General features: G+C 43.7%; 1 protein-coding gene across 7 annotated transcripts in view; it reads right to left on the reverse strand.

Moving 5' to 3' along the window:
• Positions 1–954: 954 nt before the first annotated feature.
• Positions 955–21,439, reverse strand: part of Mylk (myosin light chain kinase) — a 194,531-nt gene continuing 174,046 nt past the window's right edge. For 6 of the 7 annotated variants that reach the window (XM_042667365.1, XM_042667361.1, XM_042667379.1 and 3 more), the window contains 5 exons: positions 18,647–18,799; positions 15,723–15,846; positions 8,740–8,869; positions 7,234–7,365; positions 955–2,984 (listed from right to left, as the gene is read on the reverse strand). In XM_042667365.1, the coding sequence (XP_042523299.1) occupies positions 2,740–2,984; positions 7,234–7,365; positions 8,740–8,869; positions 15,723–15,846; positions 18,647–18,799 (784 nt within the window). In that variant the 3' untranslated portion in view covers positions 955–2,739. The remainder of the gene's footprint in view (positions 2,985–7,233; positions 7,366–8,739; positions 8,870–15,722; positions 15,847–18,646; positions 18,800–21,439) is intronic. The other variant, XM_042667374.1, reaches the window with a different exon arrangement.

Consider the following 21,439-nt stretch of genomic DNA (forward strand, 5'->3'; position numbering starts at 1 on the left):
AAGTCAACTGAAGAAAGTGTAATTTGATATTTTTCCTGGTGTAGGATTTTTTTCCTAACAAGCTATAAAAATAGTCTTTTTCTTTAGAAAATAAGTTCATCACTGGGAAGATTTGTGGCTTTATGATTTATGAAAAAAAGTTAAATATAAACTGAACAATGGATTGTTTCTCTCCAACTACCCCTACAAAAGCACAGATTTATCTAGTCTAACATTTAACAGCATATCTTGAATTCTTTCTAGAATATCCATATTTAAACATCTCAAGATATAGAGGACTCACAGGCAATATCTGATACCAGACTTCCTATAAGTCAAGACAGGCTGTTTCCTGATAACAGATGATTCTACCCAAGACATGGAAAAAAGATGTGGTTGCCAATAATGAACTGCAAGGTTGGCAATTCAAATAAAGCCCTAGTAAATAATATTTGTGATGGGGCTGGTAAGGTGGCTCAGTGGTAGAGCGCTTGCCTTGCATGCATGAGGCCCTGGGATCGATTCCCCAGCACTACATGAGCAAAAAGAAAAAGAGCCAGAAGTGGTGCTGTGGCTCAAGTGGTAGAGCGCTAGCCTTGAACTGAAGAGCTGAAGGACAGCACCCAGGCCCAGAGTTCAGGCCCCACGACCGGACCCCAAAAAAAAAAAAAAAAAATTTGTGATGATGGTTTTGTCACAGGTAAAAAAAAATGGCTCCGATTTTAGCATTTTGAAGACTTGAAACCATATAAAATATCTTTTGAAGATGTAATGACTATCTAGTCATTGATGCTTGAGAGGAATTTTGAAGTAAATGTGTAAAATAGATTACCTGTATGAGCAAGAACTATCAAAGTCCTTCTGTCCCTACAAAAACAACTGTGTAGGCCAGTTCTTCACAGTGGTTGTAGTTAGCATGGTGTTTCTGTGGATTCTACAATTAGGTGTATGGAAAAAAAGAGAGGTCTGCAAAGATTGAACAAACAGCATGCACTGTGCTATCCTTTATTTAAAAATTGTGAGTTAACTTACAGTCAGTGTTCTATGGCATAATAAACCGAGAGAACATTAACATAATTCCAAGAAGGTATTAACCTGTAAACACACATACACACCAGCCATGCGCACACACAACATACACGCACCCATGATATAGTCTAAACACAAGTGATGAAAACACTTTAAATGCTCTAAATCAAATCAAAACCCCTTTATTATAATAAACTGTGGTAATACTGTGGCTATGTTGAAAACTAACTGTTTAAAAGCAAAAAAGGAGAATATTGGCAATAGGAAACTAGCAACACAAAGCAGTTAAAAATAGAATAGCAGATAACATAAGGCTAAGTAACACCAAATTTCTGTTGATACTGTATAGGATTGCACAGAATTTGAAATTGGTTCTTACGAAACTATTTAAAAAGTTGCTGCACTTTGCAAACAGTGGAAAAGAAAAAAGTATCTGGAATGTTACACACACACACACATACACACACACATTCACAGAGGAAATGCAGTAGGTATATCAGTTTATGGTCTTTGTGACCTTCAGTACATTTTCTAAAGAAAAAAATTTAAGTGCCAATGTAGTAATGTAGTGAAAGAAAGTTAAAAATTCCTAAAAATGTAAGTCTGGGTGCATTTATCAGGTCTAAGAATATGTTTCAAGGTTGGGGGCAAAGCATGATGGATGTACATTTAAGAAGGAAAATATCATGGAACCTATAAGGTAGGCAAGCTCTTTGATGTGTTGAGAATGAAGATGTATGAAACTCAGACTGTCTTGGAATTACAGACGTTGATAAGTTAAAATCAGTTTCATAGTGCCCAATAAATAGTTAAGACTAACATTTCAGCAGACTGGTTTTCCTAAGTTCAGACCCAAATAAATCTCTATCTTTATGCTGTGTTACTGTATAACAGCATAAGTCTGAATCCTGATTTAAAAAGAAAAAACACATTAGTAAGGATTCCCTACCACACACAGGTTCTCATCCAAATGTCTGAAGCTGCTAGACAATTACAAACAAGGCTAAGTTTAGATCTCATACTGATTTCAAAAGAAAGGAGATCTTATTTTCCCAAGAAAGTTGGACTTATCCATGAACAAGGGACCTGTCTTCACAACCTAAGAAACATGTAATGCTTTTAGTGCTGAAACTCATGACAAGTTCAGATCCAGAAAAACTGGCAGGTGGAATGGGGGAGAGAAATGGAGAATTCAAATGTCTATTGTGTGCTTTGGAATACAGTGTGCCTCATATGTCAGAGTGGCTCAGCTGCTTTCAGAAGGAAATGCTTCAGTATGTACAAGCCCTAGGTCTCTGGGCTGGGTTGGGGGGAAAGAGATCTTCCATCTCCAGAGATTCTAGGCTGAGCTTGCAGCAGCAGGAATCAGAGCACTTGACATGGCTTTACTTCTCATGAGTTTGTTCCATCAGGGAGTTTATGACTTTGCCCACAGAACTATTTATTTTGGTTATTCTCTCTCTAAAACCAATTGGTCAGACAAGTTGCTGGTGATTTCTCTAAATGAAATCTAGCTGCACTAGTATGTTAAGGTTCCAACTAATTCAAATTAATGCCCATCAATAATGCTGGTAGGTACTGACTGTTATTGCTGATGAATCAACCCCAAAATAACCTAACTAGATAATCTATCCTACTACCATACTAGGTGCTTTTACTATCTTGAGTTTTTTGAACTTTAAAGAAATAGTTCTTTCAAAATGACTGAAACTGCTTTTGTCTGGCTTTGTTTCATTCTTCTTCCTCTTCCCCTTCCCCTTCTCCTTCCTCCATGGTTTCCACAATGAGCTCTGCTGTGCAGGTGGCTTCTCCCAGGCTGTTGACAGCCTTGCAGGTGTACTTGGCATCATCATCTCCACAAACATCACTAATAATTAGAGAGCAGTTCCCATCCTCATCGTAGTCTATCTGGAAGTGGCGGGACTCCCTGATTGACTGGTCATCTTTGAACCAGACGACCTCAGGGTCTGGATATCCTGTGCCATAGGAAGAGAACATAAATTGTAGAACCTGTTATTTAGTTTCTCATCAACTCATATTAGCAAACTCATAAGCTACTGTTGATCGGGGTGCAGAGGGAGTCAAAAAAAATGATTGTGACGTTGGTTCTTGGAGTCTATGTTGATATCTTTATAAGAATATGGGCATGCAAAATCTCCAGTTGGGTATTTTAAGATTGTCCATTTCCCACCCATGTTGGACTCTCATAATACCTCACCTGTATAAAGAAAGAAAGCATTGCTAATACACTGCTCCAACTCCAGCTGCTTACCTTGGGCTATATCTTTTGGGGTGATAATGTTTTATCTTGTATAAAAACTTAAACAAATTTAAATTAAAAATAAGAGAATAGTTGGACACAAGGGGTTTTGGGGATCCTGGAAATGTTCTACAGTTGGATTGTACTGGTGGGTGCATAACTACTTATGAAAAAATAGTTGACTTACACATTTAAATTAGGTAAATTTTTATAAATTATAGCACAGTAGAGCAGATAACAGCTATTTAAACCATAAGATAGAAGAAACTGTTAGATCAAGTAACTGGTAATATTGCTAAGGAAAAGAAAACTGTTTTAGTCTGATCTACCAGCAGGAAGTCTGCATGCAGATAACTGAGAATGTACCACAAGGCTGACCACATGGTATGTATTATGTTTTGCAAAGTTCAGTATTAAAAAATATTTGAGTAAAAAAAAATAAAAATACATGAAACTCATTTATGTATTCTAAAGGGTGTATATATATCGCCAACATTGCCTCTGTGTGTGTGTCTTTGTGTAGGTGAGTCAGTCAGTTGGAATATATGACATTTCAAATATATTCCAACTGGCTTGTTCTTAAGTATGTAAATATATATTAAATATGTAATATATTCCAACTCAATTTTTTGAGAAGTATTTTTAGAGGAGAAAAGTATAACCCCAACTAGAATAAAAATTACATACAAGACCAAGTATGAGTGGCTCATGTCTCTAATTCAAGCTACTCAAGAGGCTGGGATTTGAGAATTATAGTTTGGAGCCAGCCTAGGCAGACAATTCTCAGGACTCTTTTTTTCTTTTTTTTTTTTTTGTTGCAGGACTTAAACTCAGGGCCTGAGCTCTGTCCCTGAGCTCTTTAGCACAAGGCTAGCACTCTACTACTTTAAGCCACAGTGCCACTTCTGGTTTTTCTGGTGATTAATCAGAGATAAATCTCACAGACTTTTCTGCCTGGGCCGGTTTTGAGCTACAATCTTCAGATCTCAGCCCCTTGAATAGCTAGGATTACAGGCATGAGCCACCAGCTCACAGCAGACTCTTAGCTATAGTTAATCTGTAAAACTTTGTAAGTAGAGTCATGTCTCAAGTGTAGAGTGTCAATCATGAGTGAATGAGAGTGCAAGTCCTTGAGCTCAAGCCCCAGTACTGGCAAACCACAACCCCCAATATATATTATTTGTATTTTTACATGAGTACATGTGTGTGTGTGTGTGTGTGTGTACACACACATTAGTATTCTTTTCAAGTATAATTTCTCAGTACCCCAGCCAGAAGCTATGTAAATGCCATGAAAATAAACCCAAAGGGGTAAGATGATAGTCACTATCTCATAACATTTTTTTTTTTTTGTCAGTGGTGGGGCCTGAACTCCAGGCCTAAGTGCTGTCCCTGAGCTCTTCACCTCAAGGTGAGCACTCTACCACTTGAGCCACAGTGCACTTCCAGCTTTTCCTGCTTTTGTGGTGCTGAGGACTCGAACCCAGGGCCTTATGCATACAAGGCAATCACTCTACCACTGAGCCACCTTCCCAGCCCCTCATAGCAAATTTTTTTTAAAAAATAAAGGATGCTGGGTGTCTGTGGCTCACACCTGTAATCTTAGCTACAAATGGCAGAGATCTGAGGATCTCAGTTTAAAACCAGCCAGGCAGTAAAGTCCAGGAGACTCTTATCTCAAGTGGTAGAGTGTAAGCCTTGAGCACAAAAGATCAAAGTAACCATGCCCTAAGTTCAAGCCCCAGGATCAGCTGACACACAAAATAAAAAAGAAGTCAAGCACTGGTGGCTAACACCTGTAATCCTAGCTACTCAGGAGGTTGAGATTTGAGGATTCCTATTCAAAGCCAGCTAGGGCAGGAAAGTCCAAGAGACTCTTTTCTCCAATAAACTACCTAAAAAGCTGGAAGTAAACCTGTGGCTCAAGTGGGTAGAGTGCTAGCCTTGAGAAAAAGAAGCTTAGGGATAGTACTCAGAACCTGAGTTGAAGACCCAGGACCAGAAGAAAAAAAAAGAGAAAAAATCTCAGAAGACTCAAAGACAATGGCAAGATGAGAGTGATAGGCTGTGGCTGGAACTTGTTCAGCAAAATCCCCAATATTAGGACTTTGAGGACTTGAGTCACTGAAGGCAGCACACCTGCTTTCCATTTTAATTGTTAATTTATTTTTGGGTGGTGGTAGTGGTGATGGCAGAAGAGTCTGAACTCAGAGCCTTATTACTTCTGCCTTGCCCAACACTTTTTGCTTTAATCTTTTATTTGCAGTCCTGGATTGAATTTGGGGTATTATACTTGGTGGGCATGTGCTCTACCACTCGAGCCATACTCCTAGTCTTACATTTTAGGCTGGCCTGGACAGCAATCCTCCTATTTATACCACGATGGCTGATTGAGATGGAGTCTGTCTGTCTTTTTACCCTGGGCTACCCTGGAACCATAATCACCCTAATCTTTTTCTCCCAAGTACCTGGGGTTAAGTAAGCCTCTACACCCAGCCCTGGTGCATCTACTTTTTTTTTTTCTTCTGTCGGTCATGGAGTTTAAACTCAGGGCCTGGGCATTGTCCCTATACTCTTCTGCTCAGGCTAGTGCTCTACCGCTTTGAGCCACAGCTTCACTTCTGGTTTTCTGGTGGTTAATTGGACATAAAGAGTTTCATGGACTTTTCCTGGGATCCTCAGATCTCTTCCTCCTGAGTAGTTAAATTATAGACATGAGCCAGTGGGCCTTGTCAACATGGTATTGTGATAAGCTAAAGGTGTAGGAGCAAAACAGTCTTTCCATTTCTACTGTTGTGTTAGTTTCTTTAAAAGGCATTAGAGTTGGGCTGGGAAGGTGGCTCAGTGGTAGAGCGCTTGCCTTGCATGCCTGAGGCCCTGGGTTCGATTCCTCAGCACCACATAAGCAAAAAGAAAAAAGCCGGAAGTGGTACTGTGGCTCAAATGGTAGAGCGCTAGCCTTGAGCTGAAGAGCTGAGGGACAGTGCCCAGGCCCAGAGTTCAGGCCCCACGACCGGACCCAAAAAAAAAAAAAAAAAAGGCATTAGAGTTATAGTATTAAGACAAAGTGGGTATATGGTTTGCTCTCACAGAGGTGCTACACTTGTGGCCTTGGAGAAGTTGCTAAATAAACTTGCATTTTACTTGCGCAGACCAAGATGGGAGATAACCCTCTACTCTGGTTGGTACATGAAAGTCACAGCCTTGAAGATGCCTGTCTTATCTTGTCCCCTATCCTTCTAGAATTTTGCAATCCATGGAGCTGGTAATGTGATGTGTCATTAACTTTGCTAGTTGCTCAGGATCTAAGGTCTTTGAGCTGTAATCGCTTTTCATTCGGTGGCTACATTGTTTCTGGGGGAGACAAGGCACAAACTGACTTGCCTAGGTCCCAACTTAGTTTGAAATCATACTGCAGCTCCTTCCATATCACCATTTTCCCCTTTACTCCATGACTTCTTCTAAAACACTACAAAGGTTTCCCCCTTTTGTACCTGTGGTCTCACAGTGCTCAGGGCTCTCTGCATGTTGGATATCACTGGCATGAATTCACAGCCCAAAGTCACACTGCCTGCTGACGAGCAGCTAAGCCAGCCTACTTGAATTGTCTGCCCTTTTCACCAACCTTTCTTTGAGAGCTTCTTGTGAGTAAACCACATGTTTCTCAGGGGTTTGCAATGCCTGGTTTGTTATGTAAGTGCATGGTCAGGGAGCTCCATGAGGAGCCATTTAAAACAGGTCCCGTGACATGTAAGAAATCAATGGACACTTAGGACAGTTACTTGAGAGCACTAATGTTTAGGAGAGGGAGTGGAGTGAGTAGCTCTTCTGGAGCAGCTCGTCCTGACCCGGTGTCCCTCCCTCGGGGCCTCCTGTGGCTCTGAGCTGCACAGACCTGACATCTTTCCCAGGGCTCCACTGTGCTGCTCTCTCAGGTATGGTGAAGAGGCCTAGCTATAGCTTACCTTCAATTTTGCAGTCAAACCTAGCAGCACTTCCCTCCACAACTTCCAGATCACGAATGGTCTTTGAGAAATAGGGCTTTACATGGGGCTTTTCCTCAGCCACAGCCTCAAGGAAAGCCTGGTTGACATCTTCTAGAAGACAAGAGAGAAGACCAGGTCATTCCTTCATTCCCTATTCTTGTCTCCCCCTATATCAAAAGGACTGGCTTGAAAAAAAAAAAAAGTTGCTCTAATTTCACAAATAATGCAGCTTGTAGGAGTGAATCACAAACACGCCTTTCTCCTAGGGATGAGTTGGCCTACTGCCAAAAACATTTGGCAGCAGAGAACTGTGCCCCAAATGGGGAAATGTTCAGCCTCCCCCTTCCCTGATGCTGACACATTGAAAAGGAAGTCATCTTTTAAAAAGGGGGGCTTTAGCTGCATTTTATGCTGCTTCAGGATCACTGAGGGTATCCACGAGGGACAGAACCTCCTGCCTTCCTGACTCAGTGCCCTGTGCCCCCTTGCTACAGCAGGTCCATCACCTGCCTTGAGTGGAGCAGCCAGGTCTAGAGGCACATTCATCTTGCCAGCATTCTGTGCTTGGCCTGCATGTGGTAGGACTATGGATTAGGATGTGGGATAAATCCAGGAAAAAGTCTGAGGCTCCTATGTCCTCTACTCCCTTCAGGCTATTTCTGGTCACCAGGGCTGCCTGGGTTACGGCAGGAGTGGCTCATGAAGCACAAGGCCTTTGTGCTTCAGAATCTGCCCCTGACTGTAAGGAAGCTCTAGAGCAACAAGTTATGGGTCTTGCCAGTTACCCTAATTTTGTGCCCAATGGGATCTAGGCTCAACTTTTCACCTGTGGATACCCAAAACACCAGGCAATGGAGGAGGTTCACCTGGATAAGAAAGGGCCGTCTGTGTGCACCGGAAACAAGAGGAGCCTAAGGCTTTTACGCAGAGATTGTTAGCGGTAGCTCCCAAAGGTGGGAGGCAAGGAGCTAGGCCTGTTGGTCCCAGGAGGGACCTGCTTATTGTAACTGATAGCTACACATTTCTGCAGCATGAAAAATGTGAAGGAATATGGAGTATTCAAATTCCTTTTGTTAAAAACAAAAACACAAGGACTGTACAGAATGGAAGGATAACTTTAAATGTTACACAATCTTAGTTTTTGTTTTTGCCTATTAATACCCAAGTCTTGCTTTTGTAATAAAAAGAGAAAGATTTTTAATAAGGCCTTTGTTAGTTCTTGTACAAAGCACAGGAAAAAGAATAAGCAAGCAACTAATTCCACCAGACAAATAATAGCTTTCCTTCTGAAGATAGTTAAGCCAAAGGTTTAACAAAGAATAATTGCTAGACTTACCAGTTGTCAGGGCAACCCCAAAAGTCCTGATTTTATTCTTGTAGGCTATATTAAGAAAACAAAAGCAAACCTCAAATCCTCAAAATGTCCCTCTACCTGAAAACCGCTCTCTTCCTCTGATAGGAGGAAGCCCTCTCGGCGCTCCTTACCTTCTGATTCTAGTTTCTCTGCATTGAGAGGGCTGGTTGGTGACCCTGTTGAGGATTTCCTGCCACTGAGCCCTGAGATCATTGCCATAGAGGACAGTCTTCCAATGGCTCTCACAGCATTGCCCGTTTTCTGGAAAATAAGACACTGAGGTTGGTCTCAGGCAATGTCCCTGACTGCAGCAGGCCTGCGCTCAGGCAGGGGTCCTGGAAGCAGAGCCTAATGCAGGAGAGGCTCCCTGAACCCAGTGTCTTCCGAGTGAGCGAGTGTAGGTCCTGTCTGAGAGTGAGCCAGCCTTGCTCTGCTCACACTGTCAGCGTGTCCGAAGATGTTCAGAGAATGGAATGGGGCCTGGAACTGATGTGTGCGTTAATGTGACTAAACAAGGTCAACATGAGACAAAAACCCTTTTCAAACTGTGCTTCAACTCCCATAAAAGGGATAGTTTATATAAAGCAACTGCAGGCTGAGACAGCTCCAAAGACTTATTGCGGACTGGCCCAGTGAGGCAGTTTCTCATAAAACAATGTCTGTGATAGGATTTTAATTGGTCAAGAAGACAGTTACTACAAATCCCATGGGTCCTCAAGGAGGGAAAGAGAGTCGACCTTGGGTGAGCCACTTAATCCCCGGACTGCAGTTTCTTCCTGTGTATAGGGAGGAGGCTGGGTATGATGGTCTCCAAGGTCCTATTTAGTTCTGTTTATGATTCAGATAACTTAGGAGATTTCAAGAAACACCCAGGCTGGCCTCAGCACAAGTCCATGGTTGTTCAGAGGAGTCTGGGGTGGTGGTGGTCTTCCCGAGTCTCCTTAGGGATCAGAAAGAAGCACCCAAATAGGCACCTTGGGAGAGGGTAGAACTCTACTGAAAAGGATCAGAACTTGAGATGTAATTTCTTTGCATTGCAAAAATCCTACTAAGCATAGGATTTAAAGCCAAGAGATCCTCAAAGAATGAAATTTTGTCTGTTTCTCATGTTCTGATAAGGTTTCTCTTCTGGTCATTTCTCTGGGTCAAGGGGAATGGCTAAGAAAACTCAGGCATAACTGAGTAGTCTTTCCACTCCTGCTCCATGCAGCCCTGCATTTTTCTTAGGCATAAAGAGACACTGTACCCACAGAACAGACGTCACCACAGATTGTCTTCTTGTCCCCTTCTGAGAGAGGAAGGAAACAGCCTCTTCAGAGGCAGATGCCACGCACTGGCTCACGGAACCTCAAGCTGTGCTGGCAAAGCCATTTTCCTCCAGAATTAATTCCACATACAAATCTTAGGAAAGTCTCACTCTTTTGATTACCTGGAAAGCCAGTGTTTTGGGTAAAATGATTATTTCAAAAAGTGGCAAATTTCAAGATGTTAAGAGACTATATGGAAAATTGCGTCTGACTTAAGCAGGGACCTGCCGTTGTAACCAGTCACTTTTCCTTCCTGTCCCCTCTCCTCCAAGTGCAGATGATATTTATGTACTTTGAACAGACATTCCAACTGGCTCTGTCCTCTGGCCATTTGCCCTTCTGCACACAGCACTAAGTGGTGTGGGTGTACTTTTGACCCTCTGCTGCTTCAGTGTAGGTGGGTCACTCCAAACAGGAGGCCAAGAGTGGGGTGATGAGGAGAAAAGAACAGAATCCAGGAGGCCCAGGAGTGGGGTGATGAGGGGAAAATCATGGCTCTGTAGGGAATGTCCCTGAAGACTGAGGCCACATGGCAGCCTTTCAAGCTCTTCTTACGAGAGGTTGTTACTTAACTGATGGCCTGGTTAATCTCTCTGTAGTGTTTTAGGAGTGTGGCAAAACCAGTTCCCACAGGAATTGTTAAGAAGGTAACACAAGGTTGGAGGAGCCTCCTTGGTTATCAGCCAAATCCTACACCCTACTCTTTGAGCTCTCTATACCTTTTAGCCAATGCAGACTGGTTTGCCTTGGGGCCAGGAGTCTCTAAATTCAGAGGGTTTGTTCAGAGGGTGATCCAGTCAGGGGATCCAGTTTAGCTTTTAGCTCCCCTCTATGTACCTTAGTGTCTAGATTCTGTGTTAAAAAGATTTGAATTTTCTTTTGGTTCTCATCTTCCCAGAAAGACTATGACTCATGCTCATGAATACAGGGGAAGGGGTATTGCTTGCTTCAGCCCATGGGCTCCCCAATTCCAGACACCTAAATTAGGTTGGACCATGTCTGTCTTCACTTGTATGTGCAGAAAGATGATGTCTTTTTCTTCTTAGTTTGATTTTGTAACTGAATGTCTAACAAGAAGTTATCAAAGAGTTGAAATATTTCAGAGGAGTGACAAATATGTTAAGAAGCTAATACATCATCTTGGGAACATTTCCAGCAAATGTAGGTGTTTAGCATATAATTTTTTAAGCAGGGAGAAATGTGAGTCTTAATAATTTTTTTCAAATAATCTACATTAGAATTCAATCTTTGGAAACTGACTTGTGAAAAACAATTGTAAAGGAAGGAGTTTATCAGCACCAGAAAATAAATATCTCTGTGTTCTGGTCTTTTAGTGTCACGGCTCTAAGCTTAAGATTGCTACTTTGCCAAGATCTTTGGAAACTATTGGAACAAAATTCAAACATTAAAGTTTCAATTCTCTTTCGTCTTTATTTTGAGAAAGACTTTTCATCTTTGGAGGGCAACTGGTGGACAGCATTTGTCTGGGCCTCAAAAATACAGTGCAAACTCTCCAGTTTCTGGAGGGCCAGTTAGAATGACAACCAATGACAACTGTCCTGGTTCACCCAAGACTGTGGGTTTCCTGGAATTAGGGTCATTCAGTACTAATATCCATATAGTCGCTGGTAAAAGTGAGGCAAATTGGTCATTATGGCACCAGCCAGCCAATAAGGCCCTACATATCCACCAACATCCCCAAGACTGCAGTTTTCTCTAAGTACAGTACATAATGTCCAATTGTGATGTTATATCGAGTGTCATGTTTTCTCTCCTGTTGCCCTCGATACACTGTTGGGGACTTTGTGGTTCCCAGAAACTAAAGGTATTTTGCCCATAGGCCTTTTAATTCCTAGTCCTTTCCTTCCAGTTTGTATGCATTAGCCCTGTTATCCTTACTCTTACTGCCAATCCTTACTGACATGTCTTTGTGAAACTCTTTAATACAAAATTTAAAATATACCTTCTTTTAGAATAACTTCACTCTCAGATCAGAATACAGTCAATCATCTATAGCCAGTGTAGCCTTGCACGGAGGGGTTTTGGCCCCATGTTGCTTTTTTCCTCTGGTACCTCTTTGAAAACCAGAACTCCTGAACAGTTATGAGGTTCCTTGTAGAATTAGCTGAATTGCCTATAACCTGAATTAACCCTTCATTCAGCACAGCTCATCCCTCTCTACTCTATTAAATATAACCTTGGCTACTCTGAGAGGGAATACTGCCCCTATTATTCCTAGGGGAGCTAAGGTCCTATGATTAGTTTAAATATGGAAAACATTGACCTTAGGAAATGACCTAAGATGACTGATCATTTGGAGCAGAACTGTTTCTGCTTTAGAGATGTTTGGTGTTGGGTGAGATTTTTTGTTGTTGTTGGTTGTGGGGCTTGAACTCTGGGCCTAGGCACTGTCCCTCAGCTCTTCAGCTCAAGGTGAGAGCTCTACCACTTGAGCCACAGTGCCACCTCCAGTTTTCTGGTGGTTTATTGGAGATAAGAATCTCAGGGATGTTCCTGCCCGGGCTGCCTTTGAACCATGATCCTCAGATCTCAGCCTCCTGAGTAGCTAGGATTACAGGCTGAGCCACCAGTGCCCAGTTCTGGGTTAGATTTTGTAGAATAGTTTTTTTGTTTTGTTTTGTTTTTTTGGTCGGTCGTGGGGCTTGAACTCTGGGCTTGGGTGCTATCCCTGCACTCTTCAGCTCAAGGCAAGCGCTCTACCACTTTAGCCACAGCACCACTTCCGGTTTTCTAGTGCTTTATTGGAGATAAAAGTCTCACGGACTTGCCTGCCCCGGCTGGCTTGGAACCGCGATCCTCAGATCTCGGCCTACTGAGTAGTTAAGATTACAGGCGTGAGCCACCGGCACCCGGCTGTAGATTAGTTTTGTGTAGAATTTTGTGAAACCTGACTGTTTTTTTTTTTTTTTTTTCCCAATTGTGGGGCTTGAACTCAGGGCCTAGGTGCTATCCCTAAGCGTTTGTGCTCAAGGCTAGCATTTTACCACTTTGAGCCACAGCTCTACTTCCGGTTTTCTGGAGGTTAATTGGAGATGAGTCTTACAGACTTTCCTGCCTGGGCTGCTTTTGAAATGTGATCCTCAGATCTCAGCCTCCTGAGTAGCCAGGATTACAGCCATGAGCAATTGGTACCCAGCTCTCACTGTTGGTTTTGTGGAAAAATAATTTCCAAGTGTTTCCACCTGCATTAAAATAGGGAATTAAGGGGCTGGGAATGTGGCTTAGTGGTAGTGTGATTGCCTAGCATGCATGAAGCCCTGGGTTCAATTCCTCAGTACCATATAAACAGAAAAAGCCTGAAGTGATGCTGTGTCTCAAGGGGTAGAGTGCTGGCCTAGAGCAAAAGAAGCTCAGGGACAGTGCCCAGGTCCTGAGTTCAGGACCTGAACTTTTTTCCAGATCTGGTAAAAAAAAAAGGGGGGTGGGTGGGATTAAGGTTTTTTCTCTAAATTCTACTGCTTTTCTCTCCCCCATTCCACTCTGAGAAAAATACTACATATAATAATATTATAAATAACAAGAAAAAATTAAATTATTAAAACATTAGGAAAAATTATAATTCCATGACTGATATGACTGACATTTCATTTGCTTCTATTTATTTATTTATGCTGGTCCCAGGGCTTGAACTGAGTCTGGGCACTGTCTCTGAGCTTTTTTGTTCAAGGCTAGAATACTTGAGCCACAGCTCCAATTTTGACTTTTTGTTGGTTAATTAGAGATAACAGTCTCACAGACTTTCCTCCCCAGGCTGGCTTTGAACCTTAATCCTCATATCTCAACTTCCTGAGTAGCTAGGATTACAACATAAGCGACCAGTGCTTAGCTTTCATTTGCTTCATATCTTATATCTTCTTCTTCCTCCTCCTCCTCCTCTTCTTCTCTTTTTGTTGGTCATGGGGCCTGAACTCTAGGCCTGGGTGCTGTCCCTCAGTTCTTCAGCTCAAGACTAGCACTTTACCACTTGAGCCACAGTGCCACTTCAGGCTTTTTTCTGCTTATGTGGTGCTAAGGAATTGAACCCAGGGTCTCATGCATGCAAGGCAAGCATTCTACCACTGAGCCATCTTCCAAGCCCCTATATATTATGTCTTCTGCACTTGACCTGAGGTTGTGTTCCAAGATAAAAAGGCTGCCCCTTACCACACAGCCTCATCCAAGTGAGATCCAGTTAGACCTGCTTCCCTGCCCCATCTCTCTAGAAATATTTCTCCAAGATCTACTTGCTGGCCAGGGATCATTGGCAAACCTGACCTGATTATTAGCAAAGCTGACTATGGGTTTTATTGACACCCTTTTTAAAAAAACATTTGCAATTTGGTGTTAAAGGTCCCAGGAAAGAGGAAGCACAGGTATTCTACTCACCTTTCATTGACCTACCCATCCCTTCACAAGGGTGGGGCATGCACTAAGCATGACCTGCCTGCATTGTGGAGGAGCTCTGGCTGCCACATACTTGGGTCTCCAGTCTCTGAAAATCTAAACCACAGGCCCTGAAGCTTTTTCAAGCCTTCTTAAATCTCTATGTGAAGTTGTACTTCTCCAGAAAACTGTGTGACAAAGGACTTCCTTTTTTTCTACCACATGAGCAAAGTCTCAGTTGCTCTCAGGTCCCCAGAATCTCCAGCCAGTGTGGGCCCAGTTTCCACTTCTGTTTTTATCTCCAGACACACTCCCCTGTAGTGTGTTCCATACTTAATTTCCAGCTCCTGCCTCTGCAAGAATCTCCTTTAACCTCATCAACTCTGGCTAGGAATGACCTCTTCTGCTTATACTCACATATATGGTTATGGATAGCTATAGTGATAGTTTATAGTTCCCGTGGGCCTTATGTCCTTTTATGTCTATGTGTTTGAGTTTCCCCTGCATTATACATCCCCTGAGTTTGGAAACCAGGGTATGGAAATTCCTACCTCCAGGAGTCCTAGATGTGCTATAAATTGTGATAGTCATTTATATTATTTATATTATAACTTGGTGGTAAAAACTGCTCTGCAGTTTTGGATGATAGTTTTATCTATCTTATTATCAGAGGCAGTTCTATGTCATTAAGACTGTACTTCAGAGCCAAGTTCTGTGTTTGACTACTGGCTTTTCCACTTAGCTGTGTGATCCTGGATGACTTCCTAACATATGCTGTGCCTCAGTCTGTCTGTAAAGTGGGGCTACTGATAGTATCTGCTACCTAAGATTAAAGACTTACTGCACAGCAAAAGCTTTGAATAGCCCCTGTTCCCCAGCCAGCCCTCCATACCTGTTAGCTTACTAATAGTATTTTCAAAGGCTAGTTATGCGGTGGGCATTGTAATAAAGGCCATAAGATGATTATCTCACAGAGGTCTCATCAGTGGAGGGGTGTCAATTTCTCACCAGCTCACAGATGAGAAAATGAACCCATAGTAAGACTCAATCCTTGCTTAAATATGCACAGCAACACCCAGCCTCTCTAGAAAGTGGCTAAGTAATGGTGTTCATCCCTAGCCATGAAGACAGGAACACCCAGCAGCCTAACCTGAGAGAGGGCCAGGCTGCCTGAGATCTCCCTTATTGGTCCCTCTAGGACAGAGCTGAGCAGAATGGGAGAGACAAGCTGTACTTGAGCAGCCAACTTCCTGTCAGCAAAAGAGGTAACACTGTATCTTAATTAGCTGCCTAACTAGGTCCCAGACTATTTTAGAAACAAATGCAGACTTCCTGGGGAGTGAGGCCAGGGCCAGTTTTAATAAGAATGGCTTGATTAAAGCAAACATGGGAGCTACACATCAGTCCCAAGGAGCCTACATTACCTGCCATTTCCTTCGCGCCATGTACTTCTTCATCCGGTCTTTGGAGAGCTTCTTGGCCTCCATGTTCTTGGTGTCCTTCATCAGCCATGGATGCTGAAGGCATTGGGTACAGTTCAGGCGGTCTCTGATAGGGGTAAAGACCAGAGGATTTCTGAGAAGAGGAACTCAGAGACTGTTGGTTAAATCAGAAATGGGAGATCACCTGTCCCTAGTCACACCAGGCACAGCCAAGAGTTCCTCTTTCTTGATTCATCTGACATGATCAGAGTCACTCTGCACTTGGCCTTTTCCCATCTCGTCTGGATTATACTGACTCAACCAGCACAGGCTAGTGTTAAGAAGCACAAGCTTCCAGGAGAGTAGGTAGTATCTCATGATCTTCTCCTGGGATCCAGGAAGGGTTAGTGCTGAAGGACAGACTTGTCTGGGAAGGCTGGCACCATATTCTAGGGCAGGGTCTCTGATAGTCACATAGGGGTTGGGCTCATCTGGGGTCTAATCTTCTGTCTCCTCATCTAGGGAGGAGAAGGGAGAGTGAAATTCTAGAAAAAAAAATCTCTGAATTATTGAACTCCTGCCTTATTGTATGGTTGGGTATCAGATCAAAGAAGTGTGTCTTCCATACAATTAGTAAATCATGACAACTTTTGAACTGCACTGAAACTCAGTTAATCTCTCTGAGATTAATCTCTCTGAGCCATCACCTCAACTGTAGTAGAACTATAAATCCCAGAGAACCAAATGCTAACCAAACATAGAACAATGACTGGAAAGATGGACAGCACAATGTACTAATTCTGAGGTAAAGGAGTTTATGGGTACCTCTGTTTTCTACATTTTACTTTATAACAATTTTTTTTGAAAACAAACGTTTGGTTGGAAGGATGCTGAGTACAAGAGTTTATGGGAATCAAATATTTTGATCGATTTGATTAAGATCAATTTCAGGGCCTGGGGTTGAATTCAGTGCCTCAGCCTTGATTGGCTGGCACTCTAACCACTTAAGCCACACCTCCAGCCCTCCCTTTTGGTGGTTAATTACAGATGAATTCATAGACTTTTCTGTCTGTACTGGCTTTGAACTGTTCCCAGATATGTGGCTTCCCCCCACACCCCACACTGCTTGTCTGCCCGACATCATGTCATTATCATACCCTGGGAAGGCCTGCTCCTTATTGCCAAATCCAATTTAGAGGCATTGGAGCTAGGCCTTGCCTCATCTGCCCACATCTACAGAGTAGGTGAGGTGCCAATGGGCCAGAGGTCTTAGCTGGTATCTCCATGGCTCTCTGCCCCAGGCAGCTCTCCCTGTGTGCGCAGACTTTTCATCTTCTTACTTCAATGGAGCCAATTCTGCTCACACACCACCAATGCTGTATAGCCGCAGCTAACCTCCTCCACTTGAGTCTTTCTCTCAGCTCTATTCTGAAGCCTCGTGAAACCCTGAAGGCCCTGTGCCTGACACTCCTCCCTGCTGCGTCATCCACATGTGGCCTCCAGAGCCCAGCCTCCCACTGTTTGCCACTGTGTTCTGTGTCAGAAGGAACCAGGACATATTCAGACAGGTAGCTCTTAAACAGTCACATGTGGGAAAAAAACACGAAACAAGAACAATCTGGAGACATGAAGACCTTCCAGCAGTTCTCAGACTGCCTCTGTATCTGTGTTTGCACACTGCAAAGGCACATTCTTTGCAGAGGGGCTATGGAAGGTTCCCAGGGCCATAACCTGATACAAAAAATAAAAGGAACCAGGCACCGGTGGCTCACGCCTGTAATCCTAGCTACTCAGGAGGCTGAGATATGAGGATTGTGGTTCAAAGCCAGCCTGGCAGGAAAGTTTGTGAGCCTCTTATCTCCAATTAACTGCCAGAAAATCAGAAGTGGCGCTGTGGCTCAAAGTGGTAGAGCATTCACCTTGAGCTGAAGAGCTCAGGGAAAACAACCAGGCCCAGAATTCAAGCCCCATGACAACAAAAAAAAAGGGTCTAGGGGTTGTCATCATTCACACAGCTACCTCTTCCTATGATTTTCTCTCAAAGGTCATTTTATTTTATTTTATTATTTTTTTTTGGGGTCCGGTCGTGGGGCCTGAACTCTGGGCCTGGGCGCTTTCCCTCAGCTCTTCAGCTCAAGGCTAGCGCTCTACCTCTTGAGCCACAGCGCCATTTCCGGCTTTTTTCTTTTTGCTTATGTGGTGCTGAGGAATCGAACCCAGGGCCTCATGCATGCAAGGCAAGCACTCTAAAAGGTCATTTTAATAGTAGATTTTTTTGTTTGGTCAGCCCCATCCCTTAGCTTTTTTGCTCAAGGCTAGAGCTCTACCACTTTGAGCCACAGTGTCATTTCCAGTTTTCTGGTGGTTAATTGGAGGTAAGAGTTTCATGAACTTTCCTGCCTGGGCTGGCTTCAAACCACGATCCTTACAACTCAGCCTCTTGAGTAGCTAGGATTAGAGGCATGAGCCACCAGTGCCCAGCTTAGTATATTCTTTAAAGACACTTTAGTGCTTCTAAAGATGGGTGTTAGGGGCCAGACATGGTGGCTCATACCTGTAATCCCACCTACTTGAGAGGCAGAGATTGGGAGGATCAAGGCTTGAGGCCAGCCCAGGCAGAAAGTGAGACAGGCTTGGGGACATGACTCAAGTGATAGAGCACCTGTCTAGCAACTTGGAAGCCCTGAGTTTAAATGCTAGCGCCTGCCACTGTGTGGCAGCAGGAAGGAGGAGTCTGGGAGGAAAGCTAAAGCTCCCCCCCCATCATGGGCGGGGCCTCTTAGGGGCCACCCTCCCCTCTTCCCCTTGCAGGGAACCCAGGACTGGTGTGGAGCCAGGGGTGAGGAAGGAGTCCCAACAGGCAGAGGAAAACCCTTCTGCCCAGCACCAGTGCAGGGACCGAGCAGACCAACGAGCCCACTCATTACTTCATGTCCTTCTTCAGCAAATTACTGATGAAATCCTTGGCATCATCTGAGATCTCATCGAACGCCTCGTCGTCAAAGTCCCAGGTAGCTGAGGTAACGTTGGCTAAGGTCTCATTATCATTGTCACCCATGAAAGGGGAAAGTCCACTGACCCTGGGGGAGGAGAACAGGAAAGAAGGATGAAAGGGAGGTCAGTCAGGAGGCAAGGGGGTGCAACTCTCCAGGTGGGTACTAAGGTCATAGGTGAAGGCTTTTACAAAGCCCCGCACCCTAACGTACACCGGCCTTTCCATTCCCCCACACAACTGGAGTGCATGTCTCTGTGGTTCCATCTTTGCTTGGACACTCACTGTGCATCAGGGTGTGCACACATCCACAGAGAACACAGCAGGCGCTGAGACATCTCCCTCCTGTGCTCCATCCTGAAGCCCATAGGTGCTCACACCTCTCTTCAAACCTGCCTTTTTTTTTTTTTGGTCGGTTGTGGGGCTTGAACTCTGGGCTTGGGCGCTGTCCGTGCACTCGTCAGCTCAAGGAGCACGCTCTACCGCTTTAGCCACAGCACCACTTCCGGTTTTCTAGTGGTTTATTGGAGGTTAGAGTCTCACGGACATTCCTGCCTGGGCTGGCTTTGAACCGCGATCCTCAGATCTCAGCCTCCTGAGTAGCTAGGATGACAGGCATGAGCAACTGGCGCCCGGCTCCTGTCGTCTCTTACAGTGAGAATTGCTAAATCTCTGCCCCTCTCTTTTCCTACCATAAGCTCCAGGAAGAGGTGGAGCACACAGGGGCAGCCCAGAGACAGGAGCCAAATGAACACAATAACTTTCAGTCAGCAAAGCAGGGTACAGAGCACCTGAGCTGTTTAGGCCAGGCTTCTCGGAAGCTTCTATGAGGGGGGCAGGGCAGAGGCTAGAGTCTACAGCGTGTGCATCTGCTGGGAAAACCTGGGCAATTCCCTTCCTGGTCACTCTCTCTTCCTGCTCGAATATAGAAAGCCTCCCACTTAACTACAAGGGTGCTCCTCTGTTCAGCAGCAGACATTTACCACACATAGCCAGGTAGAAAGCTGAAATAGATGAGCTCATTTAATCTTACCACTGCCCTAAAACACAAAGGACTCTTTTTTTTCTTCTAAGATGTTTTAAATTGTTACCATTCGCAGCAGTGTTATTTCACTAGATACTAAGTTGAAAATGAACTAGACAACTTGTGGGTAGGGAAGGGAGGGGGCAGCTGGGGGAAAAGTAAGGGAAGGGGTGACAATGTCCAAAAAGAAATGTACTCATTACCTGACATGTAACGGTAGCCCCTCTGTACATCATCTTTATAATAATTAAAAATAAAAATGTTATTATTAAGGTGATATACAGGGAGGTTACCACTTCATAAGTCAGGTAAAGAGTACATTTCTTTTGGGGCAGCGTCACCCCTTCCTTCATTCTGTCCCAGTTTCCCCTTCCTGTCCCCATCCATAAGTTGTACAGTTCATTTTCAACATAGTGTCTAGTGAGTACCATGGCTGCATTTGTTCACCCTTTTGTCCCTCCATTTCAACACAGGGGGCTCTTATTTCTTCATTGTACAGAGGAGGCAACTGAGACACAGAACGGTTTAAGTTACCCACCAGTGAGTCAGTCAGGGAGCTGGGTGCCTGGCCCCTGAGGCTGCTGTGCGCTAGCATCCTTTGTGGGTTAAGGTAGCTGCTACTAGGCTGACCACAGTAAGCACTCCTCCAGGACCACAGACATTGTGCAGTACTGTCATCTTCTGATCACCTGCACTGCCTCCCCCAGCTTGTGGTCATGGGAAAGCCTCATCTACCAGTAGCCTAAGCCAAACACAATTTGGAAGTCAGGAAATCCAAGTAGAGCAGGTTTATGACTCACAGACTTGATTTGTGACCTCTGTGTACCTCTTCTTCATACAGCACCCCCCCCCATATGGATGTTAACCCAGGACTGGCACGCACACGTGGGTGTGTGACACGTGAAGCTTCCCAAAATCTTACCCTTACAGGGGCCCACATTTTGCTGTCATGCTTTCCTGCCATCATCTCAGAATTTCTAATAACGTTTTTACCTTTTGAGTTTGCAATGATGATGATGATTATTTTATTGTTATTATAAAGGTGATATAAAGAAGCATTATGGCTACAGAAGCCAGGTAATGAGTACATTTCTTTTTGGACAATGTCACCCCTTCCCTCGCTCTCTCCCAGTTTTTCCTTTCCATAACCACACAACAAGTTGTACAGACCATTTTCAACAATGTGTCTAGTGAATACCACAGCCACATTTGTTCACCCTTTGTCCCTCCATTTCTGTGACCCCCTGTGCCCTCCCAAAGACAGACCAACAAAAAGAAAAGAAAACAAAAATAGCAACAAAGAAAATCCCTCTTCTTTCCATTTCCTGGAATTTACTTCAATAAAGATTATTTTATATAGTCAGATGCACATAGCCATTGCACCTTTGTGTTCCTCTTCTAAGAATATCCTCCTTTGTTTCACTGTCTGAACATCTAAGTGAGTTTGCAAAGAAAGGTTTCATGAGTCCCGACAATGATTCCTCGTCCCAAATCCTTATGACTCCAACATCATAATTTACAGTAGACTAACAGTTTTGGCAACTGAGACCTCAGCTTGTGAAATATGCGTGCATGTGACCACTGAGCTTGGTGAAGCAATACCCTCTTGAAATACTGGGAGAAAACTGACCAGAGGATGAAAGCTCTGGTGAACACTTTTACAAAGAGAGGAAAAGTTTAGCAATGTGAATTATCTCACCCTAA

The sequence above is a fragment of the Dipodomys spectabilis genome, unplaced genomic scaffold, assembly GCF_019054845.1.
Source record: "Dipodomys spectabilis isolate Male_0828 unplaced genomic scaffold, ASM1905484v1 ptg000017l, whole genome shotgun sequence".
Taxonomy (NCBI): Eukaryota; Metazoa; Chordata; class Mammalia; order Rodentia; family Heteromyidae; genus Dipodomys; species Dipodomys spectabilis.